Below are 24,156 nucleotides of genomic sequence, written 5' to 3' on the forward strand. Positions count from 1 at the left end.
TCTTGACTGATCTGACCCTGGTTCAGATGTTCCTACAACATAATTTTGGCTGTAGAGTTAATTTAGTTTAGAGCTCATGTTACGGACCTCATTAAAAGTCTGCAATATTCCTACAAAAGAGAGTCACATGAATGGTCAGCTGACCAGAGCTCTTTGAAGAGAAGGAAGATGTTCACGATTGCTATGTCAAATAAGTGGTAGAAAAATGTTCTATGAGTATGTCATCTTTGGTGAAAAGAGGAACTTGAATGTCCTTTGTTCAGCATCCACTGCTGTCCTTCACGTTCCTGTGTCACTGTGGAGCAGAGGAAGACATCGCAGGTATCTAGGTACTGGACAAAGGAGTGAACCGGAGTGAAGCCAACACATGTTGCCTTGAGGAGATCTAGGACAAAGGGCATTGCCTTTTGACTTAAGGTAACACACCTTGATCCTCTGCTATAGGAAATCTTGGAATAGGATGGGACTGGTGTAAAAATTGTCCTCAAACTATTTGTAGCCTGTCCCTAGCAATGTCGTTTTTACAAGCCTTGTCAAAGAGTCATAACCGAGACCTTTTCAAGTGCTGTTTTCCCCTCATAAACAAAGAAGTCCCAGGTGTATCCATAGCTGGAAGTATGAAAGAAAAACTTGAAGCCCGTGAAGACATGCCTACCCTTCATCTTTGCTTGAATATATAACCCTTGCTTTTGAGGCAACTATCCTCATGCCGGTCTCCTGGAGAGGGTGGTAGTTTCGGGGTGCAGGCTTCTCTCATCTCCTCGTAAAGAGGTTTTATTTATTTTTTTCCGAGTTGATCAAATTCTGGTGCCCCTCTTGTTGCTTCCATTTTCTGCACTACTCATGTGAAGAGCATTGAGGATCCGGAGTCACTCACTTCCTCCCTGATGTGACTGACTTGGAAACAACAGACAACACAGCTTTTCACCTCATCAGTAGATATGAGCATTTCAGAAAGCCCGTGTAACTGACAACAGACAGAAAGCCAGACATATCCTGCAGAGCATTTCACTGACCGACACATCTGTTCTGTTGCTCTGTGTTTCAAGCAGACTCAGTGGAGTCAAGCAAGAGGGAACGAGTTTAATTAGTCGTGTGTTCCAGAAATTACAACCTGTAATTACTCGATAGATTCATTTACAACTGCTGTGACTCCAGCATGGGTATAATTGCAGACATAATTGAACTCATCACCAAGTTTGTCCGTTGTGTGATGACAACTTCCAAGTTTTTAAATGCATGTAAATCTTAAAGGGATAAAATGAAAATAATAATATAGATGACCAGTTTGCCTATTTTGAAATCACTAGGATAAATGACAAAGAACGCTTACTCTTGATAAACAAATATCAAACATCTGCATGAGAATTGAGGAGCTCTTGGGGGACCCCTGCTGGCCTGGAGGCACCCTGCAGCAGCTTAGTTTGTTTCTGCCGCTGGCCAGCTTTGTGTCTACCTCTGCTGGCAGATACACACAGCATCACTCATCCTGAAGAAAACTAATGTCTTAAGTCCCATTAGCAGAAGTATTGTGTAGTTTCAGATCCAAAGCACGCAGCTGCTTTAGGAAACCCCTGTTTGGGAAAATCCACCTGCACTCTTTGACCTTATTGATGGCTTCCAGGAGGGAGTAAGCATGGTAGATCATGAGGTAAGCCAACACCAGCGAGGCAGACCTGCTCACTCCGACTGCACAGTGCACTAACACCCGAGCTACAGTGAAAGAAAATAAATTAAAGTGAAGGACATTATAGTTATTCTTTTAAACAATGAAACTAAGGCAACTTGACAGGTATTTACCCCCATTCGTGTTGAGTGAGTTGTGAATATACTCAGTAGTTGGCAAGAAATAGCGAGAAAGGTCAAAACTCGGTGAGTCATCAGCGGGGACTCCATAATATTCCACTGTGGCTCCATAAAAGTCATGACTTCCCTGACAGTACATCCTCCCATGAGCTGCATTCACAACATGAGTAATTCCCAGCTTCCACAGACTGTAGCGGTCGTTGGCAACTGACCTGAGGAGAAAGCAAGCAGGCATAATATTTGGCACGGGACGATTGGATGAGAAACGAATATTGTGGAAGTTAACACTTACATGTCCCCAATGTAGAGATTTGGCCAAACTTCATCCACATGGTTCCCAAATCTTTTACCTCCATACAAAACCTTCTGCAGTTCTTTTAGAGAGGCAGGGACACAAGAAACTGCACTGCTTGTATCCTGCATTTTGATGAATTCTGTGTACACAAATATTAAAATATTACTGTGAAAACTACCACTTTGGATGATTTATTCTCTGGATTCCCTGAGGATATAAAATGTATTTCTAAACTGTTGAGGCTTTACTACAGCCATGTTGGTACTGACATAGACAGGTGGCTCTGTTCTAAAATTAAAACACTGACCTATTTTCTTAATGTCAGGTTTAGACCACTGTGATTAATGACTTACTTTATTGCAGTACAAAAAAACTAAGAAATAAATAAATGAGCAACAGAATACATAAATTATAATACTGTTGTTAATTTTATAATTTTTTTCTATACATTCACAAGAATTTCTTAATCAAAGAAAAAAACTAAAGTTGAAACAAAGAACAAAGTAAATAACACATCAGATCTAGACATTTACTATAAATGGAAATAGATGACTAACTAGTTTTAAATCCAAATTGACTGGAAGAAAGAAGTACTTGCTCTAAAATTAGGCCCTATAACAGTAGTAGTTGTTAATTTCTAGCTACCTGCATGAAAAGAAAACCCTTTCCACAATGAAAAGGATTCTTATTGGATTTGATAAAGTTTTTAAACCTCAGGACACTATCCCAACTGTTAAGGAAAAAAAAATCATTAAATTACAACATTTTCTTGTAATTTTACAGCATGGCATAGTTGGAAAAGCTGATGCTGGAAAAACGCTGCAGTATCAACTTTGACCACCAGGTGTCAGTGTTGATCAGCTTGAGCTAAAGCTCTTGTTTTTTTTTTATGTGCGCATCTATTCTGCACATTAGCGCACTGGCTTGACAACAGTAAGCTAGTCAGCGCGAATCTCGGCCAAAATGACTTCCTCCAAGCTCATGTTGCTTCATGCTCCGCTCACAGGGTGTCGGTTAGTTTTCGAGAGATGCCGGTTAGTTAGTTAGCCTAGTGAAGGAGCTCCGTGTCACCTTCAGGTGCGTCTCAAACTGGTGAGTGACTGTTAAGGACGTGTAGAGAGCAAGCTACCGCCCGTTAGCTCGATTAAGCTAGGATAGATTTCCTATAAGACATAGATTGTAGGCGATGCTTAGGTTTGTTCTCACGTTTTGGTCAAACGGAAATTGTGTTTGCATACAACCTGACAAGCCAGGTCCAGTTGCAGGATAAAAACTGAGCAACAGAAGTGGTGGCTTAAACCTCCTCTTCATCATATTTGCTTACCAGTGATTTGAGCTGTTGTGGGTGGAGGATTTTGAAAAGCAATCACTCAACTCTACAAATAAAAGAAGCCTCAGTGTCTTCTTATATTAAATACTTGAGAGGATAAGTATGACGATTTAATCCATATTAATTAATGACATTTAAAGACGTTAAAGTCGGTGTTCTGTTCAAGTATCCCTTTTGATTCTTAGGATAAACTTCTCTGGTCATTTTAGGGATAAGGATGTGTTGGGGTGTAGTTTCCAAGAAAATGATATTTCCCTCATACAGTACATACAGCTACGTACGCAAAATAGATAGTAATGAGATTCGGCACTCTAAAAATACAGAACTTTGGTATAATTTAACAGTAATGAATAGCTTAATTTAAAAATGAAGCTATGTAAGCAATCTTTTGATGATTATTCTGCAGTTTCAGAATATGGAATCAGGAATTAACTTTCAACACCTCTTTAGTAATGTTGACATAAAAATCTGTTGTTGTCTAAAGGTAACTTGAACTTGAGCACTTGGCCCATGTTATTAAAATGAATGGTAATAAAAAGAGAACTAATTTTATTCTGAGTATGTTTAGATTGTTGACAGGACAAAAATGCAGTCTTGAATGAAACATTTGTCTTCAAGGGCCCAGCCGATTGTACTAAGTATTGGCGGTACTCTAACTTATTTTTAGAAAGTCTTGTTTACCTTTGTCACAAATTTTATTAATATTGGCTATTTTCTACTCTGGTTGCCTTACATTCTTGGAGACTCATTTCCCTTCAAAAGTGGAAGTATAGGAAATTCCTACCGTTGCGTAATTGACTTTATTGATATATTTAACCAAGAGAACACGTCAGTTTCTCCATGTGGGCATGAGTTTTGGTTAACAAATGATTGAACAACTTTTTTTCCTCTACCATTTCCTCTGAGAAATATGTGGTCAAGTTTATATACACAACGCATTCCGGCAAAAAGGCAGTTCAGCGTGCTTTACACGATGAAGACGTAACACAATAAGCAAACAAAAATGTATTAGTGGCAAAATAAAGAGAAGTCATGGAAAGTTGTGATCTAGATTAGAATTTGTCAATGCCATTATTAATCAAAGGCGACTCTAAACAAATGTTTTTCGCCTTGATTTAAAGGAACTCAGCGTTTCCCTTCAGTAGTTGACTCGTCACGATTAATCCGATTAATCGTTACAGTTCCTACTTTGATTTGTAAATGTGAGCGAGAACGCAATCATTGCATTTTTCTGTTGGATTTCAAACACTACCATCTCACTCAAACGTCATGTTTCTTTTAAGGAAGAAAGAAGCTCACGATCTCCAGGTCGGTTCTTAAAAAAAATGTATTTATTATAAATAACCTGATCAAGTTTGCGTCTCCCTCTTAGCCTTGTTCGTGTTGGAGACACGGTAAATACTTTGCGTTCACACTGAAGTCTCATTGTTTCAGCCTTCGGCGTGAGAAGAAAATGACCCAGCTCAGCGTCCGTCACTGGACGCCTAAACACGTAGCCAGGTGGCTAAAGGAAGAAGGCTTCTGCGACTACGTGGACCTGCTGTGCAACAAGCACCGGCTGGACGGCACCAGCCTGCTTGCCCTCAGCGAGTACGACCTGCGCTCGCCGCCTCTGGAGCTCAAGGTGCTGGGTGACATCAAGAGGCTGATGATGTCCATCCGCAAGCTCCAGAAGCAGAACATGGACGTGCTGGAGGAGCTGGGCGTCCCCTTCGACGGCCTCTCTCCGTCGAGCTCCGGGAGCAACTTGGAGTGGTTGTGCAACGGAGACCCCGGCAGAGACTGCGACAGCACCAACACGGCTCCCGTGGGGGAGGAGTACCAGCAGTACACCAACGGGAAGTACAAGCAGCAGATGAGGCGGCTGGACCCCGAATACTGGAAGACGGTGCTCAGCTCCGTCTACGTGGTGTTTGTGTTCGGGTTCACGTCCTTCGTCATGGTCATAGTCCACGAAAGGGTGCCTGACATGCGCACCTACCCGCCACTGCCTGACATTTTCCTCGACAGGTCAGTGCTCACAAATCCTGATTTATTTTTATTTTTTATTTTTTCAATGACAGAAATAATCAGCTGTGAAATGCGGTGGAGTGGGTGATACGAGAATCTATATTTTTGATGTTACTACTGCAGACTTCCGTCTGTTGTTGTCATTACAAACTTCTGATGAAGAAACTCGGCTTCAAAGAGATCACGGAGAGTTTTTAAGCTGACCTGGTTCGAGGTGCGATCTATTGTTCAAGAGCGGCTTCGAGTTTTCATGGAAATGCTCCGCCTGATCAGAGAACAGCTGATTTCGCTTCAGGATGCATTTGGGGAAATAAAACATGCTGACGTCAGTTATTTCCCCAATTTAGTCCCATGATTTTCTTCCTAATGAGCAGCTTGAAGGAGAAGAATACTTGAAAGTAAATGTTTTCAGTCCTGCTCAGTTTTGAACCACACCCCGATTTCTTCATATTGTGTTTGAATGTTTTTGTTTTCGGTTGAAAGCTTTAAAATAAATGAATATGTCACTACAGCTGAATAAATCTCACACAAGTACCCAGTGATGGATTTAACAAAAAATAAAACTGAATCAGGATAAAATACATGTAGATTTGTTTTGCAAACATTTCCAGTATGCTTTAATCTGTGCTGGCCCAGCTCACAGTGTTTATTCAAATTCGTGGTAGTGCTGGAAAAGTTCAAGGGGTGTTGACACTTTGCAAGGCCTCGTGGGTAAAGGAAAACAGAAGCACGTTCTGTGTTTTCGGTCTGCAGCTGGTAATAAAATAAAGCTTTCAGCTTTTTTAAAGTTATTCTATTTGTCGACACAACACAGGTCTTTTGTTTTTTTCTTGAAGGCATGTCAGGTATTTTTTGTGTTGTGTTTAAAACAAAAAATAATGATTTTACACTTTTCAACAGCGTGCCAAGGATACCATGGGCCTTTGCTATGGCCGAGGCATGTGGAGTGATTCTCTGTAATATCTGGCTGCTGGTTCTGCTGCTGCATAAACACAGGTAATATAAATCAGTGAACAGTTTAGTTTTCTAGAAGGTGCAGCTTATAGCTTCGTTATAATATGGATTTTGAATAGGTTTTCTAGTTATTTATTTAGTTGTCATTCAAGTTGTAGATTTGTTCATTTTTATCTTTTTTTTATTATTTTTGACAGATTTAACACTTTTATCAGGATTTTAGTCCGTATGTCTCGTGTTTGTCCGCACCTATTGTCTAATTCAATATCAACACATAGTTTAATACTTTAAACTAATCTGGTGAAAGTTGCCCATTTCTGTACTTTTTTCCTCCCACATTTACCCTGGTTTAACTCATTATAGATTTCTTTGCAGTTATTTTATTGTCTACTGTTTTTCTTAGATCTAAAACCTTTTGTTTTGCCCGTCTTGTGGATGAAAAGTACAATAAAGACTTAAGAACATTGCCTGACAAACAATTCCCTGTTTGCGTTGACTTGCAGGTCCATCCTTCTGCGACGCATGTGTAGCCTGATGGGGACAGTTTTCATGCTGCGGTGCGTAACCATGTTTGTCACCTCCCTGTCTGTGCCTGGGCAGCATCTGCAGTGCACAGGAAAGGTAAAATTGGCCCATTTTTCATCCAGTCTTAGATGCAACAATATTTAATGGCCTCACTTCCTTCGTCATTGTAGATTTATGGCGACATGTGGGCCAAACTGCAGCGGGCCGTGGCCATCTGGAGTGGTTTTGGGATGTCCCTGACCGGCGTGCATACATGTGGGGACTACATGTTCAGCGGCCATACTGTCGTCCTCACAATGCTCAACTTCTTTGTCACTGAATGTGAGTAGAACAAAATATATTTCATGTACATTGCCCTCTACAATAGCAGAAAATTAGTTAAATATATATATATATATATATATATATATATATATATATATATATATATATATAATTTAATGGAATTATGAATAAGTTAACCTTCCAACAAGACAACAAGCCTAAAAATACAGCCAGAGCTTAAATGGAATGGTTTACATCAAAGCAAATTTGTGTTACAATGGCCCAGTCAAAGTCCAGACAAAAATTCAATACAGAATCTGAAAACTTTTCACTGAGCTTTAGCTTTTTTGTAAAGAAAAATGGGAAAAATTTTCATTTTCTAAACTTTTTTTCCCCAGATATAGTCAAATGTGTTTCTACAAAGTATCTGCTGGGGGGAAGGGGGAAGTAAAATGGAATCCTTTTCTTTTGGTTTGTTTTGACAATTTCTCTTCCAATGTGATGCATTTATGGGTAATATTAACAAATACGTTCTTCTTCTCATTCGCTCAGACACTCCACGAAGCTGGAACTTCATTCACACCTTGTCTTGGGTCCTCAACCTCTTTGGGATCTTCTTCATCCTGGCTGCCCACGAACACTACTCCATTGACGTGTTCATCGCCTTCTATATCACTACCAGACTCTTCCTGTACTACCACACTCTGGCCAACACCCGGGCGTACCAGCAGAGTCGGCGAGCCCGCATCTGGTTCCCCATGTTCTCCTTCTTCGAGTGCAACGTCAACGGGCCCGTCCCCAACGAGTACTGCTGGCCCTTCTCCAGACCTGCCATGATGAAGCGGCTGATTGGATAACTAACTGCGGCGCACTTGTTTTTTTTGTCTCGTTTTGTGAAGTTGCCAACTGTGACATCCTCGACGAAGACGCCCGATGTGATGCTCAGAGCCAAACCTTCCGTTAGTTTTGGAGTCCACCTCTAACTCGCTTCGTCATATCAACAGTTTTTAGGCGGATTAGGTAAAATCCACTGCAAGCTCAGTCATGTTGTGTTTAAAAGAATTCAGTGGAGTTAGAGCAAGAGGGAAATATTTTCATTTAGTAAGGATTGCATATTTTGTAGCTTCTGACACAAGTCATGTAGTTAGTTGACATTTGTGAATTTTAGGCATGGAAATGGTCAATATCTGTATTTCCTGAGATCATATTTTATTTCACTGTCTAACAAGGTCTAATTTATTAAGACATGTCATTATCAGCCAAATCCTTGGGAAGAAAACTTTTCTGCTGTCTCTAAAAATACGTCTTAAGTATTCCCTTGCCAATTAAGAGATTCCACTCCATGAAGATGTTTTCAGATTTCTTGATGTGTGTCGGTGTAATTTTAGATGAAAGAAATCTCCGTGCACTATAAAATTACAAGACTAAGACCAATTTTTGTGCTTTTTCTCATATTATTCCTTTGACTTTAGTCAGTACCAAACTAACCCCTAAGAGAAATTTTACTGTATGTGTGTATATTTATTTTTTAAACGTCAATAGATATTTTTATACTTCCCCTCCACAATTGTAGAATCATGTACATTGAGAGAAATGTTTACAGTTATGTTGAATGGTATGTTTGAAATACAGTGTGTTAAGTGTAGACTTTGATTTGTGCTCTTTCATTGAGAGGATGTTGTCGTTGCAGGTTATCTGAAACATGACGTATTGAACAATCCAAAATATTCTTTCATTCAGAAAGGTCGATGTGTTCAGCGCCTCATCGCTTATTTTGGTCAGTCATTTCTTTCATTAAAGAACTGGAAAAAATTTTTTTTTTGTCTATTGCACAATCTTTGAAAGAATGTACATTTTAGCACAACTTCATACCTTAAAATTAAGAGGATGTAGACACCAATTTTCAATTCTGATTAATTGAAGGTGATGTGTGGTGCTATTTGTCTGCCACACTTTCCACCCCTTTTTCATATTTTTTGCCAGTCTTTTTTAAATTTTTTATTTTTAAACCAGGCTTCTTTGAACAATTGCTCTATCACCACTCTATAAATCTAAGAGATTTGCGGAGTTCTTCAATCACTCAATAGATTCTCACCTGGGGTGTGAGCTGGTACAGCTCCTCCAGAGTTACCATGAGCCTCTTGGCTGTTTGGATTAATGCAGTCCTCACCTGGATAGCTGCATTTTTATAGGTTTACAGTTGTCGTATGCTTTCCATTTCTAGATAATGGACTGAACAAAGCACTGTGAGATAGATATTCAAAACTGTAACGTCTCCAGATTTTTAACCCTGACTTTTCTAGTGTGTTCCTTGGTTTTGATGATAATGTTTGCAAACAAACCTCTGAGACCTTTACAGAACAACACTATTTATACTCAAAATTCCACACAGGATGACTCTTATTTAGTAGTTATATTAATTATAGGGGTGATTTGTTGAAGTCTTTAGAGCACATGTGTCAAACTCCAGTCCTGGAGGGCCTACTGCCCTGAAACGTTTAGATGTGCCTCTGCTGCACCACACCTGAATATAATAATTAGGTTATTAGCAAGGCTCTGGAGAATTTATCTACACAAGAAGGAGGTAATTAAGCCATTTCAGTCCAGTGTTTTGCACCTATGGCACATCTAAAAACTGCAGGACAGTGGCCCTTGAGGACTGGAGTTTGACACCCCTGCTTTAGAGTAAAGAAGTTGATTCTGCCAGACGTTATAGTTTTATTGTAGGTTAACAAGGTTAATTGTTGGAGAGAGAAAAGAGTAACCTTTTTAGGAGTGACCCATCCGTCATCAGCTCTTATTCCCCATTTTAAATCGGTTAAACACTCATTTAAAATGCCATATTTATTTTATATGGCATTTTGAATTTAATTCAAACAGTTGTAAGATTGAATAAAAACATCTTTGGAAGGACTTAACGCAAAACAAAAATAAAATACAATAAAATAAAAAAAATATATATATGGACATCTGTATTTTTTAAAAGCAAGCTAAAATTGCTTGCTTTTGATCATGAATCATCACATTAGCTTTATGGCTACGTATTAGCATATATTAGTTACCATGGTGACTTAGATATCTTTCTACTGCCTGTGTCCTCCAAGTAAAAATTAGTAATACAATATTTCAAAACAAAGATCAAATATTTTACATTTTATGTTGAGTAACTCGTAAAATAGATTCCTAAATTACCTAGATAAAGAGCAATAAAGTTTCCATCTCCGTCTGATTTTCATCAGGCGCTAAATCAACAGCTTTATTTTGGGGTCCTTCGGTGCCGAGGTCAACAGGGTGTCTATGCAGTATCTCCTCCATATCGTCCTTACACCGGCTGCATCCAACCTTTGCTAATCTCACCGGTAGACAGAATAGCTCTTATTCTTGGTAAGTAGTTAGCTTCTATGCGTTCATTTTGTTGTGTTTTGTTTACATTTAAGCTCGTTAGGGACCAGTTACCTAAATTGGAAGCTGTAAAACGCCCCCCCGGCTCACTTTCCGAAACTCCTTCATAACAGTGGGAACGACATACTCGGACTGCGGATCATCATGGGCGAAAGCTAGCTTGATTCACGTCGAAAATGAACAAAAATAGTCCGAATAAAACCATCCGGATTGAATGAAATTGAAGTTATTTGTCCATATACGTCATTTCAATGCAACATGATAATCGGTTGCTCTTCCTGTAGTAAAATCCTAGCTGATATTTTACATTTACTGTTCAAAAAAGTAGCACATTGGCAACATGAGAACAAGGTGTGACTTCGTATTTATGGCAGCAGGCTGTACGGAGCTGGAGCCTTTCAGTTTAACCTTGACTATTTGACTTAGTCAATTGGTGTCCCGAGCTATACCGACAGTCCACTTTTATTCAAACTGTTCAAATGATTTATGTAAACAGGAAGCCTGTATAATCATTCATCCTGTCTGTATTCCCATTACTTTTAAATTTCATTAGAAATGATGAGTGATATCTAGCCTGTTAAGATTGTTGGTGTTTTGTGCCTTTTCGTACTTTTTAGACCCACACAAACTTCCCTGTGTTTTGTTGTGATTTTATGTGATGGGCTAACATTAGGTATTGCAGAATTGTGAATTACAGTACAACTGCAGCTGTCTCAGGGCAGGGCCATCCACCTAACCTGACAAGCAGGGCGAGGACTGTATTAATTAGAGAAGCATCTAAGAGGCCAGTGGTAACTTTGGAGGAGCTGCAGAAATCCATGGCTTAGGGAAAATATGTTGACAGGACAACTATTGGTCACGCACTTGACAAATATGGCCTTTCTCACAATGGACACACTGTGTATACAGTGATACATGGTGGTGGCAATATTACACTATGAAGCAACCAATCTTCAGCAGGATCAGGAAATGTGAACATAAAGATGGAGCTTAATACAAGGCAGTACAGAAAGAAAACATTACTGAGGTGCAAAAGACTTGACGCTAGGGTAGAAGTTCACCTTCAAGCAGGATGATGACCCTAAACATGCAGCCAAGGCAATGGAAAGTAACTCTGGCTGTAGTTTGATTACAATTCATTACTTCTCTTCACATCTATTCACTACATAGTGTTGGCCTAACCTTAAAATCCCAATGAAATCCATTAAAGTTTGTGGTTGTATCATGACAAAAATGCTGTCCATAAGATGTTTGCTTTAGATATTGTTTAAAAGAGACAAGTCTTGAATGATAATTTTTTATATTTGGTAACCAATCTATGCAATTTCACAGATTAATTATTTGCTATTTTTCTCCCTCGTCTCTTCTGAAACTTTTTTCTGACAGACATAATGGCAGTTCCTCCAGCATATGCCGACCTTGGGAAATCGGCAAAGGATATCTTCCACAAAGGATATGGTAACTAGAAACAAGATGAGTCTTTTCAGGAAGTGTGCGGTGGATGCAGCTGCTCACTGTCTCTGTCTCTACAGGCTTTGGAATGATTAAGCTTGATGTGAAGACCACATCTTCAAATGGAGTGGTAAGATGATGTCCCAACATAGGTCCTTGTCCAGTCTTGTGGCTATGACGCGATCAGTCTGTCATGTCTGATTTACAACACAGAGAAACAGGAAGTTGTGGATTATGAATTAGAAAGTCCTAAAAACTTTGATGTAAAGCAACATTTATTTTATAGGATTTGTTAGGGGTTCTACGTTCTGTTGCACTGTGGATTTAGAACCGTTTTCCCAAATGCATTCAACATTTATTTATTTATTTATTAAGTTTTGTGAAATTACGCTGAGTGGCCACTTTATTAGGTAGACTTACAGGTACCAATCGGATACTCTTTTGCCTTAATTTTCTTCTCCATAGTTTGATCCAGCAAGGTGCCAGAAACATTCCTTCTTGTGCTTATGCTTCTTTGAAAAAATATATAGTAGTTTCTGAAATAACTGCCATCACGACTGGCCTCAGATCTACACTTTATCAATCAGCACTGAAAGATAAAGAAGCTTTCCAATCTATATTGTCTTGAGCTTTTTGTAATTTTCTTTTATGTTCCTTCCAGGAATTTAAAACATCTGGCTCCTCAAACATAGACACCAGCAAAGTCACTGGGACTCTGGAAACCAAGTATAAGTTGCCAGAGTATGGGGTGACCTTTACAGAGAAGTGGACCACAGAAAACACTCTGGGGACAGAAGTCTGTGTTGAGGATAAGGTAAATGGGGGAAACGTTGCTCCTCTTGTGATTCTTCCATCACTTTGATAAGGTTTTAAATTACTTATGGCAGATTCTTCCTTTTAACAGATCACCAAGGGACTGAAACTTCAGTTTGAAAACACGTTTTCACCCAACACTGGGCAAGTTGGATTTGAATTGCATCTTATTCAACTGGAGTTTTTTCCTCTCTGTGTCTTCCCAGTGTTCACCTTCTGTTGTATTGCCACAGGAAGAAGAGCGGTAAAGTCAAGGCAGCATATAAACGGGAATACCTCAACGCTGGAGTCGATGTGGACTTAGACTTTGCCGGTCCAACTATCCATGCAGCAGCGGTGGCCGGATACGAGGGTTGGCTTGGTGGTTACCAGATGACCTTTGACTCGGCCAAATCTAAGATGACTCAGAGCAACTTTGCTATTGGGTACAAGACCGGGGACTTCCAGCTTCACACCAATATGTAGGTCTCAAAATGAATGACATTAACGAACATTATGTTAACATTTTGATTTTGTTTTAGGTGTAGATATTTCAAGGTTTTTTAACTTTCAAGTGACGCGCTCATCCTTTCATTCCCCCTGACCCAGAAATGACGGCTCAGAGTTTGGTGGATCTATCTATCAGAAGGTAAACAAGGACCTTGAGACGGCCGTGAACCTCGCCTGGACCGCTGGCAGCAACAGCACTCGCTTCGGAATCGCTGCTAAATACCAGTTAGACTCTAGTGCCTCCGTATCAGTAAGTGCAGCTTTACCTGTAGATCTCAAATTAAAATATTGTTGAAAAGTTTATTTATTTCAGTTCAAAAAGTAAAATGTGTGTATATGTTAATTATGACGATTCAGTTTGGACTTAGATCCCAGATAATGAGTCGTCAATCCAACTGCTGAGGGAAAAAAAAAATATAATTTCTATACCAACAACATGGGATTATTAAAAAACAAAAAAACTCCAACTGGTTACATTTTCTGCTTTGGCAAAAACACATTAGTTGTAGTTTCTTATTGGCTCTCGCAGAACATCCTCATCTCCTTCTTTAAAAAAAATTGCTACTGCAATAAACAAATGCTGCTAAATGTGCTGCATGTATTTGAAGATCTGGCTAATATTCAAAACAGTTCAAGCAGCTTGTGAGTTTGAAGCTGCCTATACTCATGTAGCAATGATAATATATTTGTGATATTTAAATTTAAAATCGTAGCTTATCCGAAAAAAAAATATATATATATATATTATAAGAGAAATTTTATGGGTATTGCATTTTCAGAATGTTGTATCCAAGCATGTTGATGGAAAGCTTAGAGGAAGAAAAACACACCAATAAGCAACAGGGATAACTACAGCCCTGAGAAATTCAGGCTATCACTCAATGTAATCTAAAAATGTGCCACATTTGTTGATTAGCCAGTAAACTGTCCTGTCACATCTGAGGCACCGACTTGTGAATTTCTTGAATGAGGTTTGCTGAACAATCTTCTTAAAGCTGTGGCCATCCCTTTTGCTTGGGCTTTTTTTTGCACTAGTTTTTCCTTTCTCTCAACTTTCCATCATTAAATTTGAGGATGCAATACTATGAACCACCTGCTATAGTTACCTTCCTCGTGGAAGTTGTTTACGACTGCCAAGTCAGCAGTTTATCCATGATGGAGTAGAACATAACACTTCTCAATCAAAAATAACACTTAATTCTTGTGTAATATTCTATATTTTGTTAGATTAAATTTTGAGTTTTCTGTAGCTGGAAGCCATACACAAAGCACTGATTGGCTTAAATAAATGCACCAGTCTTTGCTCTGGATTTCACTTTTTTGAAATAAAGAAAACTCCTGCTTTTCCTTCAGGCTAAGGTGAATAATTCCAGCTTGGTAGGAGTTGGATACACCCAGACCCTGCGGCCTGGTAAGACCCATCTCAAAGCATGACAATTGAGACATCTTAAAAACTGAGTATCTATCATTCAACTTAACCCTTTGTTCAGGTATGAAGCTAACCCTCTCGGCATTAGTGGATGGGAAGAACATCAACGCTGGTGGTCACAAGCTCGGTCTAGGCCTGGAGCTGGAGGCGTAAAGAACCTCTCCACCGTTTCAGAAGAATATCAGCAGATTCTGCGCGCCCAGCGACAGATATTTTAACGACGAGGCCAAACCAAGTAGAATCCCAATATGCAGGCACCGACGAGATGGAAACGAGCATTTCCACCAACCTCCTGTCATTGTGATTCAGCCACATGTATTTATTTATCAGCTACTTTCCCCTTCTGCCAATTTATCCTCCACAACAGAAAAATCCCCCAGCTTTATTTTGACAATCCGATAGTGGTTTCAGAACCTTAATATTCTGCTGCAATGTGATTATGTAGAATGTACAACTGATATTTTGCACAGTAGAATATTTAACTTTTATTTAAGCTCTTACTCCTACTATCTTTTGCATATTTTGGTAGTGCTATACTGCCTGGTGGAATTTTGCTGCTCCTCACTTATTTCCAGTAGAGCCTTTTATTGTGGTGTATCACATTTTCTAGTTTGTCTTTAGTTGCTTGGCATTGCTAAAGTTTTCCTCATTGAATCAAAATTAAGTTATCTTCCGTTTCAGAGACGACACTAAAAAAGCAGTCTATATGTTGGCGTGTGTCTACCTGCAAAATAAAAATCCTGAAATCAGACTGTATTCTCCACTAATTTTTATTACAACAGGCAACTTGGTGTAATTCAAGAGGAATGTTTCACTTTAATCAGATTCATTGGCCATCGTTCAGAGGTTAGTGGTCATAAAGACCAATGTGAAAGTCCTGCGTTTAGGCAGAAACTCCAAAAAAAACCCAATTCATATCATTCATACAGCATGTGACTTTAAAATTACCCAGTTTAGAGCTCATAGTGGTTTCAAAGACATCATGGAAAACTACAGTTTGACCGCCAGCGTCAGGCCGTCTCCCACTGTGAGCATGCTCAAAGTAACCCGGATGTCTCTGTGCAGCTTCTTGTTCAGCTTGTCAATGGCAACAGTGTCGGCATCATTGGGAGACGGATTCAGCACCCTCCCATTCCACAGCACCTGAAAACGCCACAAACGTGCATTACTATCCATAACAAATGGAAAAAGAACGTTCCTGTTTTCAGTGAAGCTCTCACATTGTCGATGGCGACGATGCCTCCTTTCCTCAGCAGTAGCAGAGACTTTTCGTAGTAATTGTCATAATTAACTTTGTCTGCGTCAATGAAGACAAAGTCAAACGTTTCGGCCTGGCCAGAAGATAGGAGTTCATCTGTTAAAGAGAAACACAAACAGTAAAAATGTGTGTATGTTTAGGTAGTAAGTCAAGCATAAGAAACTGATTAGGCTTTCACCCCTTACTGTTGGAGTCATTTCACTAGATACAGCACAGAAACAGCATTGTGTCTGTTGTATAGCCTCAGGCTGCAACAAAGCCAACTATTTGTTCTCATATTTAGAGGAATTTAAGATTTTGTTCTTACTCATGACTAAAAATCTGCTATTCGAAGCCATTTTAGCCGTTATTACTTATGTGGAGATGAAGCTTTATAGTGGTTGGATATAAAGGGTTAAACTACGTTTGTAACAGGTTGCGTTACTTATGAGTTACTCCTTACAACCCAGACGGGCTTTTCTGAGTTTTAAGCGTATCTGCATATTGAACAAACAGTAAAAAAGTAATAAATGACACAAGGACTTTCCATGTCTTAAGAAGTGAATAATTCCCATTGACTTTCCCAACATCTGAAGTACAATCCCTGCCAAATTCATGTTATCAAAGATTTGAAGCACTGTACCGAGAGTTTGCAGTGCTGGTTGAATGCGGAGATCGATTTTATGTTCAACTCCAGCCTGCAAGCAAAAATACAAACATTAAAAGAGAAACTTATATTTACACCAGGCATATGCACTTTGATTCAGTTCACTGCTTGCTTCCAGCAGATCCAGTTGTTTCATCACAACATAGTGAGCAATAACAACAGAACTACAGCCTCTCTGCAATTTATAATATAAAAACAAAGCATATACGGTTGATTAAGTCCAGAATGCCACCTGCTGTATTTCAGTCATCAGAGTAGATGGTTACTGTACCTCTTTCCAGAACGGTTTGCCGATATTCGTGTATTCTTCACTGATGTCACATGCTACCACAACTCCATCCTCAGGTAAAGACAGTGCCATATTTAGAGTGTTGTAGCCGGTGTATACTCCTGTGAATACAGGGTTAAGATTAGGGTTATAATGTTGAAATATGATAAAACAAAAAGTAAAAACTTTAGACGTAAGTAAATAACTATGTGGCTTTACAATCAGTAGTTCCCATGACCTGATAACATATTCATAACCAAGTTTCAGAGTAAAGCCAAACTTTGGTGTATTTTATTGGGATGAAATATAACAGACACACAAAGTAGAGTCCAAATGTAAAGTTAAAGGATGTACTGCAATCATTAGCTGGCTTGTGCTAAAATATAAACAAGCCTTTGTATGCATTTTTTTTTTTTTTAAGAAAAAAATTAAGATGCACTTAAGAAATAAGGTTTGATTTGGTCAAAACATATTTCAAAGTTCTTTCTCTTTTCATACAGACTAACATGCTGCTACCAAGCTCAGTCATCAGGGTGACTGTCTGCGGAGGCATGTCTCAGCAGGCGGTGACCTGTGACCCAAATTCAGCAGCTACACTTCTCCTGGAGAAAGCTGGTTTCCTGGCAGCAGGTGCATCCAAACAGGCTTTTAATCGGCTTTTGAAACGTGTGCAGCGCTGTTGGTCAGGCGGCAGCATCAGAGTGGAAGGATGAAAGAAGAGATTATATAAGAACGAGACTGGGGTACTGTTTTAGACCAATTTGACTCAGCTTTATGTTGATTTGTGGCCCACTCTTTCTAAAGATTTAAAAGTGAATGAAATCTGGTCTGTTCAGCATGGCCACTCTTGAATATGTTCTATAAAAATTGATGTTTGAGCCCCACTCACACAAATACCAGAAGAAGATTCCTAAATTTCCGGAAAAAGAAAGCAGTTCCCACTTTTTATTGGTATATTTCAAAAGTATTGTCAGAAAGAATTTTTAAAAATTGTTTTAAAGATCCATAAAAATGGGATAAAACTGTCTTAAACGGGAAAATGATACAAAGCAGTTTTTTCCCCCCGCCCAAGATCTTGACTCCTCGCTTTAGCCCTGCGGTGAGGAATTCAGCAGTAAGAATTGACGACAGTTACAAATGTGAGAAACTGGTTGATGGCGTAACCAGTTTCACCATCTGGAAAGCTGGTGACTTCTGACTTTACCCAGATGTAGGTTTAACTTCAGTTGACTTCTGGCTAAAGTTAAACCCATTCTGAGGCAAAGTGACCTTAAAAAGGCTGTGGATGTTTTTATTGGCTCCCATATCAATTATTGCAATTAACTTTATGTAGGAGCTAAGCAGGGTTCCCTTATTTGTTGATACATACTTGAAGACACAGTCACATCACTTCTGTACTCCATTCACTGGCTAACAGTGTATTTTAAAGTTGCACCTTTTTATTTATGTGACCTTTTACAAACATTACTGACCAACATCTTCCCTAGGTCAAAGTTCAAACAGTGTGGTAACCATTCCTTTGCAAAAGTTGGTCCATACCTGGGAAATTCATGGCCTTTTAAGTTGCTTACCATTAATGAACTATTCCTGTTTAAAGCTAAGCTAAAACACATTTGCTTAGAGTTTAAAAAATACCTTGTATTGTGAAGTGATCCGGCCTTTCATAGAATAGTGTCAAAAGCCATAAGAAATCCTGTAACAGTTTTCCACAAATCTTGCATCGTGGCAATCCATGCTTTTTAACCTCACAGTTTGTCATCAAGGCAAGAGAAAGTGAAACTAATTTGGACACCTACTTACCAATCTCCAGTGCCTTTTTGGCTTGAATTAGTTTAGCCAAATTGGCCATGAACTGCGCCTGCTCACAGGGGACCATCATGAAGTTCCAGGAGTCCTGCATTGTCCTCTAAAAGCAGCAGACAGACACTGATCACATACAATTTCCTGAAACCTGATCGTATCTGACCACACAGAACTCACAAAAGCAGTACTCCAATACTGACCAGCCGGAGGCTTTTCAGAACCGGATGTTCCCTCAGCGAATGATTAAGCACATACTGCATCAGTGGGTTGTCTTTTCCCCCAACGTGGCTTTTGGAGATGCTCATTCTGAATGATTTCTTTTTTCCTGAGGGCACACATGAAACAATAAGGATCTCAAGAGTCCAGACCTCATGAAATTGCAGTCTGGTATAGGGGCTGTTATTAAATTGAGAAGTAATCCAGGGAAAATGACCTCAGAAGGGAAATTAAATTTAGGTATTTGAAACAACAGACGCTGCGATAAGACAACATACAAAGGAAATAGTGACGTGATTTAATGTTGTAGCTTTAGGAAAACATAATAGGCTGACAAGAGATTTGTATCCGATATAGAACATTGAGGAGAGCCATAAAGAAACCAAGAAAAACTAAATGGGCGGTATGCAATAAATCTTAAAATTTATTAAGATACACACTACACATGAAAGTTATATTGACTGAATAATTTAGCTTTACTAAGTGCAGAATTTGTTTTGTGTAGATCTGTTTCTCAAATCCATTTACTGGGACATATTTGTCTCCTAGCACAATGGACATAACAGAAAAGGTTCAGTTAAAAAGTGAAATATATACACACAGTAAAATATTATGTTTTATTAAACTATAATAAAGCTTAACATATCAAATAGAAAAATTCAAGGGGTAAATAATTATTTTGAAACGGGATATTTCATCAAAGTTTAAACAGTTGTCTCAGATTTAGGTTTGAGGAGTCATCGCATTTATAAAAAAGCAAAATTGTATTACTTTAAAACCCCAGTTACACTAAAACGGTGTTCTCCTTATCATTGTTTTTTTTTTTAACCCTAAATAAATTAACATTGGAAAATCTAACACACATTCACACAAACCACCAGACTAATCCTGAAGGATTTATTCTCTTTTGTTATTTTTGCTGCACTTAAATTAGATCAATAAATGATAATATGGACAATTTCGACTTTTCCCTCCAACTTACGCACACACACACACACACACACACACACACATGCGCTCGCGCAAACCTGTTCCTGGACGGTTACCTGGAAAGCCTTTGTAAATCTCAGACTGTATTTACAATATTAATAAGAGCCGAACCTCTCCGCTCTTACCAAGGACATATCCTGCGACGAAAACAACCCCGACGGCGAGAGAGCCAACCAGAGCCTCTTTGGAAATATTGCGATAAGACATGTTTGTAAAGAGCGATAAATATCCACGCAGGATTACACAGAAGGGCAGCGCAGGTTCTTCCGTGTTGCCGCAGCTACTTTACCGTAATACTGACAGGAAAATACGACGCGCATAAAACGCAAAAGAGCATAATTAACCAAAGTCCTCGCCTGTTGAGCAATGTGCTAAATGGAAATGATGCCCAAGAATGTTAATCATAAGGAATGACAAAAGGGAATTATTATGCAATCGAATGAGCGAGGTAGCGTTACTGGCTGCAAAGGCATGACTTAAAGCGTTAAGCGCAGCTCAGTCCTTTAAACAATATTTCACTCACCACTTTTAAAGTCAGGAAACCTCCTTCACTGGGCTGCTATTACTGAGGCGATTCCTTCTTAAATGAGCCCTGAAAACCTGGGAAGTCGTGTGTGTTTGACAGTGATCATGTGATCCGCTGAAGCTTTTGTGATAGGATGGTTAAAAAACAAAACAGACGCCCCCTGTCAGAACCGAGGTTCTTTGCAGATTATTGGCCCATGTAATAGAAAATGTTTAAGGTTTTATGATGCTGTCCAGATATTGGGGGACAGGAGAAGTTATAAGAAAAGTCTTGTTTAAGGACTTTTATTGTGAAAACCTAATATTTACACCTCTTTTTCTAAATTGAATTTTCAATGTATTCAGTCTGAGATGGGCTGCTTGTATAAATTCTCCCAGGGATTGAATTTCATGCTGCTCAACCTGCATTATTGGCCAATAGCGTGGACACACTTTTCAGGATTAAAACAGAAAGCCACGCCTTACTTTTAGTACATTTAACAAACAACTATCTTGGGTGTGACGCATCAAATACTTAAAGTATTTGAGTGGAGGAACTGGTGGATGGTGTTACTAGTTTCGCCATCTAGAAATCTGGTGACTTCTGACTTTAACCAGAAGTCGGCTGAGCTTTAGTTGACTTCTGGCTAAAGTTAAACTCTTTCTGAGTGAAAGTGGCATTGGAAAGGCTATGGATGTTTTCATTAGCTCATCCTGTACCAATTATTGTAATTACCCTTATGTTGGAATAAACCAGGGCTCCCTCAACGTTGCCTGTTGATAAACAGTTGAAGACACAATCACATCACTTCTGGACCCCATTCACTGGCTCCCAGTGTATTTTAAAGTTGTTAATGGCATTGCACCTTCTTATTTAAGTGACCTTTTACAAACATTACCCAGAGCTCTTTGGTCTGCTGACCAACATCTTCGCCAGGTCAAAGTTCAAACAGTGTGGTGACCATTCGTTTGTGAAAGCTGTGAAATTCATGACCTTTAAATTGCATTGCTTTGTGTCACATCAGATACATTAAAGTTTGAGTTTGTGACATTTCTCTAACAAATAGAATGCAAATGTAACATTAAGTATTTATGTGTAATGGATAATTCTGAAGTGGAAGGAAAATATTGCATGGCTTTAATTTAAATATATATGATATTAAAAAGTGCGGCATTCATTTATAGCCAGGCCCGTTTATTCTGATACCTCTAAATGAAAACCAGTACAACTAACTGCCAAATTGACAAGTAGCATCCACTTAAGTATAATTAAATCTCAGTATAAATCCATTTGTTTCGTCAAGTTTTTCCTCCCACTAAATTTTCCATTAGTTTATTTGGGTTCATTGCTAAATGCCCACTTCTTCAACAATGACCTTTTGTGTTTGAAGAACAACTTTAACATCACCAGTCTCATACTTGTGTGGGCCATAACATAATAGTGTATCAATTCACTGTTAGTACTACGTAATGTTTTAGTTTTCTGGGAACTGGAATTTTGTGTTTTTCAGTCACTGGAAGCCACAATAAAAGTGAAGACTTAATTATGTCACATATTAAATGTATAGAATAGGTTTAACTTTCTAAAATTGAATTACAGAAATAAATCAAACCTTTTGACGTTTGTAATTTATTGAGATGCAACTACATTAACTACTTTTACCTTAAGCCCAGTTGAAACATTTTTAAATAGCCCTAAAAGCAAAGATAAACATTTAAGCTACTTTACTAATATTCCTTTCCGCTGCTCGAAAATATCTTCCCTGAAGAAGAAAACTGCCTTCTGTTTCGCTGAAACATTAAGTTGAGGTGCTACTTCCTTCAATCACCACACGGGGGAGCTGCAGTATCGGCAGCCCTTCCGTCTGCAACGCACACAAATGCTGGGGAAGGAGGCAACGGGTTGGTAAGTTGTTTAATTATGTTTACTCCCAAAAACTAAAACGGAAGCAAATTGGACTTGTTATAACAAATCGGACCGTTATAAGATAAAGACAGAACAAGCAAAGAAATGGTGAGAATCTGCTGGACCTAGAAAAGAAACAATGGCTGCAAGGTGACATGATGAGTAAATGAGAGCAGGTGTGACTAAAACAAACGGAGTTCCGGGCTGCTAACAAAAGAAAATAAATTAAATGTAATAAATTACATGAATCAACCACCAAAATTCCTTTGGAGCCAAATATTGTATTTGGTGGTTCCAAATATCTTTGTATTTTGGAACCACCAAAATACAAAGATATCAAAAAAGGGAATAAATCCACAGACTGTTTTCTGAGCTCATCGAATACAAAAAACATGCTTCTGCAACCTTTGGTGTATTGCTTTCTGTACAAATATTTATACTCAAATATAACAAAATACTAAATAGTCCTCACCACGAACTGCTTTGAATGCCTCCATGAAGCGACGAGAAGTTCAAACTGTGGTCATGCAGAGAAACTCAAGATTAATCTGTTAAAGTTCGACTGCCCCCTTCTGGTTAAATATACGAACTGAGTCACTGGAATTTTTTAAACATTTTAAAATTCTGGAATTACTCCTATTTAACAAATAGTAGACTTTGTGCACTATCATCTAAAAACTACATTTCTACTTGTGCTCTGACTTTGTGCATCAGTAATGTTTTTCTATCCTGATTTTATTTAGTTAGTAATGTATGTGATTTATTATGTTAACTACTACTAGCTCCCTACAGTTCTTAAAATGGGCTGAATCGTTTTAAAAACTTGTGGCAAGTCATGCTTTTCACTCAGGCTGTAAGGTGTTCATTGTGTGAGACGCTTGGTGAGATGTTGTCATTGTTTCCACTTGTAATGCCAGTATTCATGCACAAAGGGGCAGTGATTACATTGCAAATAAACTTACATATGTCTCAGCTGTCTGGTTTGTCCACAAAAAGCTATTTTTCAAATTTCTGGAGTAATAGTTATTAATCTGAAAAAAATGTATTAGTTTTTTTCTCTATTGGTCTCTAAAGAAATAATAGAACATTTTCTTTTGTATGTTTGACTCACCCACTGTCTTGACCTCAGTGTTTGTGAAAAGAGGCAGGATAAGCTCCATTATTTTGAGCAAATTGGACACCCTAACCCTAAATGTCTTATTTATCAATAAAATAAAGGAATTAAACTATGATATACTGCACAACATTGAACATAATTGTATCAATTTAATCTGCTATTGATTTCAGCAATAAAAGATTCAACTCTCTGCTTGCCCATTTACTTTTAGATTCTCACTCTGCTTCCTGACTTATGGTTCGCAGGACAGTGGTAGGGCAGTGACAGAGTCCAGACAACAGGAAAGAATAGAGTAACCCCCCACCCCCCAAGGAGAGTTGGGACGTTAACATCTGGGCTGGAGAGGTGTGACGTTTGCTTCAGAATAAACCTCTGCTGTGAGTAAATGCAAAAGCAGAGACACAACATTGGCCGGTTTGGCTTTGATGTTATGGACAACTTTTATCGACTACAAGTAGTACCTGCAGTCTTCTGCAGAGTCCTGGGAGATTAGTTTTTTATTTTTTTTATTTTACTAGTTTCTAGGGACTAAAAAAGGATGAAGGACCTTAAAGACTCAACCATACAGGCTCCGGTCTGAAATGCATTTACATATTTACCTTTTCACAGCCCATTTTTTTCTAATTTAAGAAAGCGACACAATGAAAACCACCAGAAAACCACCAGAAGTATTTTCAGC

The 24,156-nt window shown here is 38.7% G+C and overlaps 4 protein-coding genes across 9 annotated transcripts; 2 read left to right on the forward strand and 2 right to left on the reverse strand.

The window, feature by feature from the left end:
* Positions 1-493: 493 nt before the first annotated feature.
* Positions 494-2,229, reverse strand: LOC106919542 (dual specificity protein phosphatase 13A-like). The gene is made up of 3 exons (XM_014989964.2): positions 2,099-2,229; positions 1,801-2,018; positions 494-1,713 (listed from the first exon to the last, which is right to left on the reverse strand). Exons 1-3 carry the CDS (start codon positions 2,227-2,229, stop codon positions 1,508-1,510), a joined length of 555 nt encoding a protein of 184 aa, XP_014845450.2. The 3' UTR covers positions 494-1,507.
* Positions 2,230-3,003: 774 nt separating this feature from the next.
* samd8b (sterile alpha motif domain containing 8b) lies at positions 3,004-8,829 on the forward strand. Of its 4 annotated transcripts, none has more exons than XM_014990001.2 (7): positions 3,004-3,193; positions 4,715-4,739; positions 4,866-5,441; positions 6,342-6,437; positions 6,899-7,016; positions 7,091-7,241; positions 7,737-8,829. In XM_014990001.2, exons 3-7 carry the CDS (start codon positions 4,885-4,887, stop codon positions 8,039-8,041), a joined length of 1,227 nt encoding a protein of 408 aa, XP_014845487.1. In that variant the 5' UTR covers positions 3,004-3,193; positions 4,715-4,739; positions 4,866-4,884; the 3' UTR covers positions 8,042-8,829. The 4 variants fall into 4 exon arrangements, with proteins under 4 accessions (XP_014845487.1, XP_014845488.1, XP_014845486.1 ...); XM_014990002.2 differs by having other exon boundaries at positions 4,719-4,739; XM_014990000.2 differs by lacking the exon at positions 4,715-4,739.
* A 1,704-nt stretch (positions 8,830-10,533) lies between these two features.
* LOC106919549 (non-selective voltage-gated ion channel VDAC2-like) lies at positions 10,534-15,520 on the forward strand. Its single transcript, XM_088016433.1, has 9 exons — positions 10,534-10,568; positions 11,973-12,044; positions 12,119-12,168; positions 12,700-12,852; positions 12,943-12,999; positions 13,089-13,312; positions 13,440-13,590; positions 14,694-14,751; positions 14,831-15,520. The coding sequence occupies exons 2-9, from the start codon at positions 11,978-11,980 to the stop codon at positions 14,920-14,922; spliced, it is 852 nt and encodes a 283-aa protein (XP_087872559.1). The 5' UTR covers positions 10,534-10,568; positions 11,973-11,977; the 3' UTR covers positions 14,923-15,520.
* Position 15,521: 1 nt separating this feature from the next.
* Positions 15,522-22,888, reverse strand: LOC106919550 (catechol O-methyltransferase domain-containing protein 1). Of its 3 annotated transcripts, none has more exons than XM_014989997.2 (7): positions 22,833-22,888; positions 18,945-19,069; positions 18,742-18,847; positions 16,945-17,063; positions 16,650-16,704; positions 15,990-16,123; positions 15,522-15,912 (listed from the first exon to the last, which is right to left on the reverse strand). In XM_014989997.2, the coding sequence occupies exons 1-7, from the start codon at positions 22,855-22,857 to the stop codon at positions 15,760-15,762; spliced, it is 717 nt and encodes a 238-aa protein (XP_014845483.1). In that variant the 5' UTR covers positions 22,858-22,888; the 3' UTR covers positions 15,522-15,759. The 3 variants fall into 3 exon arrangements, with proteins under 3 accessions (XP_014845483.1, XP_014845484.1, XP_014845482.1); XM_014989998.2 differs by lacking the exon at positions 22,833-22,888 and adding an exon at positions 20,474-20,610; XM_014989996.2 differs by lacking the exon at positions 22,833-22,888 and adding an exon at positions 20,076-20,227.
* Positions 22,889-24,156: the final 1,268 nt, after the last annotated feature.

The sequence above is a fragment of the Poecilia mexicana genome, unplaced genomic scaffold, assembly GCF_051168715.1.
Source record: "Poecilia mexicana isolate PSO_F unplaced genomic scaffold, ASM5116871v1 scaffold_19, whole genome shotgun sequence".
Lineage (NCBI taxonomy): Eukaryota > Metazoa > Chordata > Actinopteri > Cyprinodontiformes > Poeciliidae > Poecilia > Poecilia mexicana.

What these genes read in the sequence shown, in the direction of transcription:
- LOC106919542 (XM_014989964.2), bottom strand. Translation starts at nt 2,229, where the DNA reads ATGCAGGATACAAGCAGTGCAGTTTCTTGTGTCCCTGCCTCTCTAAAA. An exon ending in AATCTCTACATTGGGGACAT is followed by an intron (nt 2,019 to 2,098) that starts GTAAGTGTTAAC and finishes CTTTCTCCTCAG; the next exon opens with GTCAGTTGCCAACGACCGCT. An exon ending in CTCACTCAACACGAATGGGG is followed by an intron (nt 1,714 to 1,800) that starts GTAAATACCTGT and finishes CTTTCACTGTAG; the next exon opens with CTCGGGTGTTAGTGCACTGT.
- samd8b (XM_014990001.2), top strand. Translation starts at nt 4,885, where the DNA reads ATGACCCAGCTCAGCGTCCGTCACTGGACGCCTAAACACGTAGCCAGG. An exon ending in CTGCTGCTGCATAAACACAG is followed by an intron (nt 6,438 to 6,898) that starts GTAATATAAATC and finishes GTTGACTTGCAG; the next exon opens with GTCCATCCTTCTGCGACGCA. An exon ending in CAACTTCTTTGTCACTGAAT is followed by an intron (nt 7,242 to 7,736) that starts GTGAGTAGAACA and finishes TCATTCGCTCAG; the next exon opens with ACACTCCACGAAGCTGGAAC.
- LOC106919549 (XM_088016433.1), top strand. Translation starts at nt 11,978, where the DNA reads ATGGCAGTTCCTCCAGCATATGCCGACCTTGGGAAATCGGCAAAGGAT. An exon ending in TATCTTCCACAAAGGATATG is followed by an intron (nt 12,045 to 12,118) that starts GTAACTAGAAAC and finishes CTGTCTCTACAG; the next exon opens with GCTTTGGAATGATTAAGCTT. An exon ending in TTCCAGCTTCACACCAATAT is followed by an intron (nt 13,313 to 13,439) that starts GTAGGTCTCAAA and finishes CCCCTGACCCAG; the next exon opens with AAATGACGGCTCAGAGTTTG.
- LOC106919550 (XM_014989996.2), bottom strand. Translation starts at nt 20,157, where the DNA reads ATGTCTTATCGCAATATTTCCAAAGAGGCTCTGGTTGGCTCTCTCGCC. An exon ending in CGTCGCAGGATATGTCCTTG is followed by an intron (nt 19,070 to 20,075) that starts GTAAGAGCGGAG and finishes GTGTGCCCTCAG; the next exon opens with GAAAAAAGAAATCATTCAGA. An exon ending in GCATCGTCGCCATCGACAAT is followed by an intron (nt 15,913 to 15,989) that starts GTGAGAGCTTCA and finishes TGGCGTTTTCAG; the next exon opens with GTGCTGTGGAATGGGAGGGT.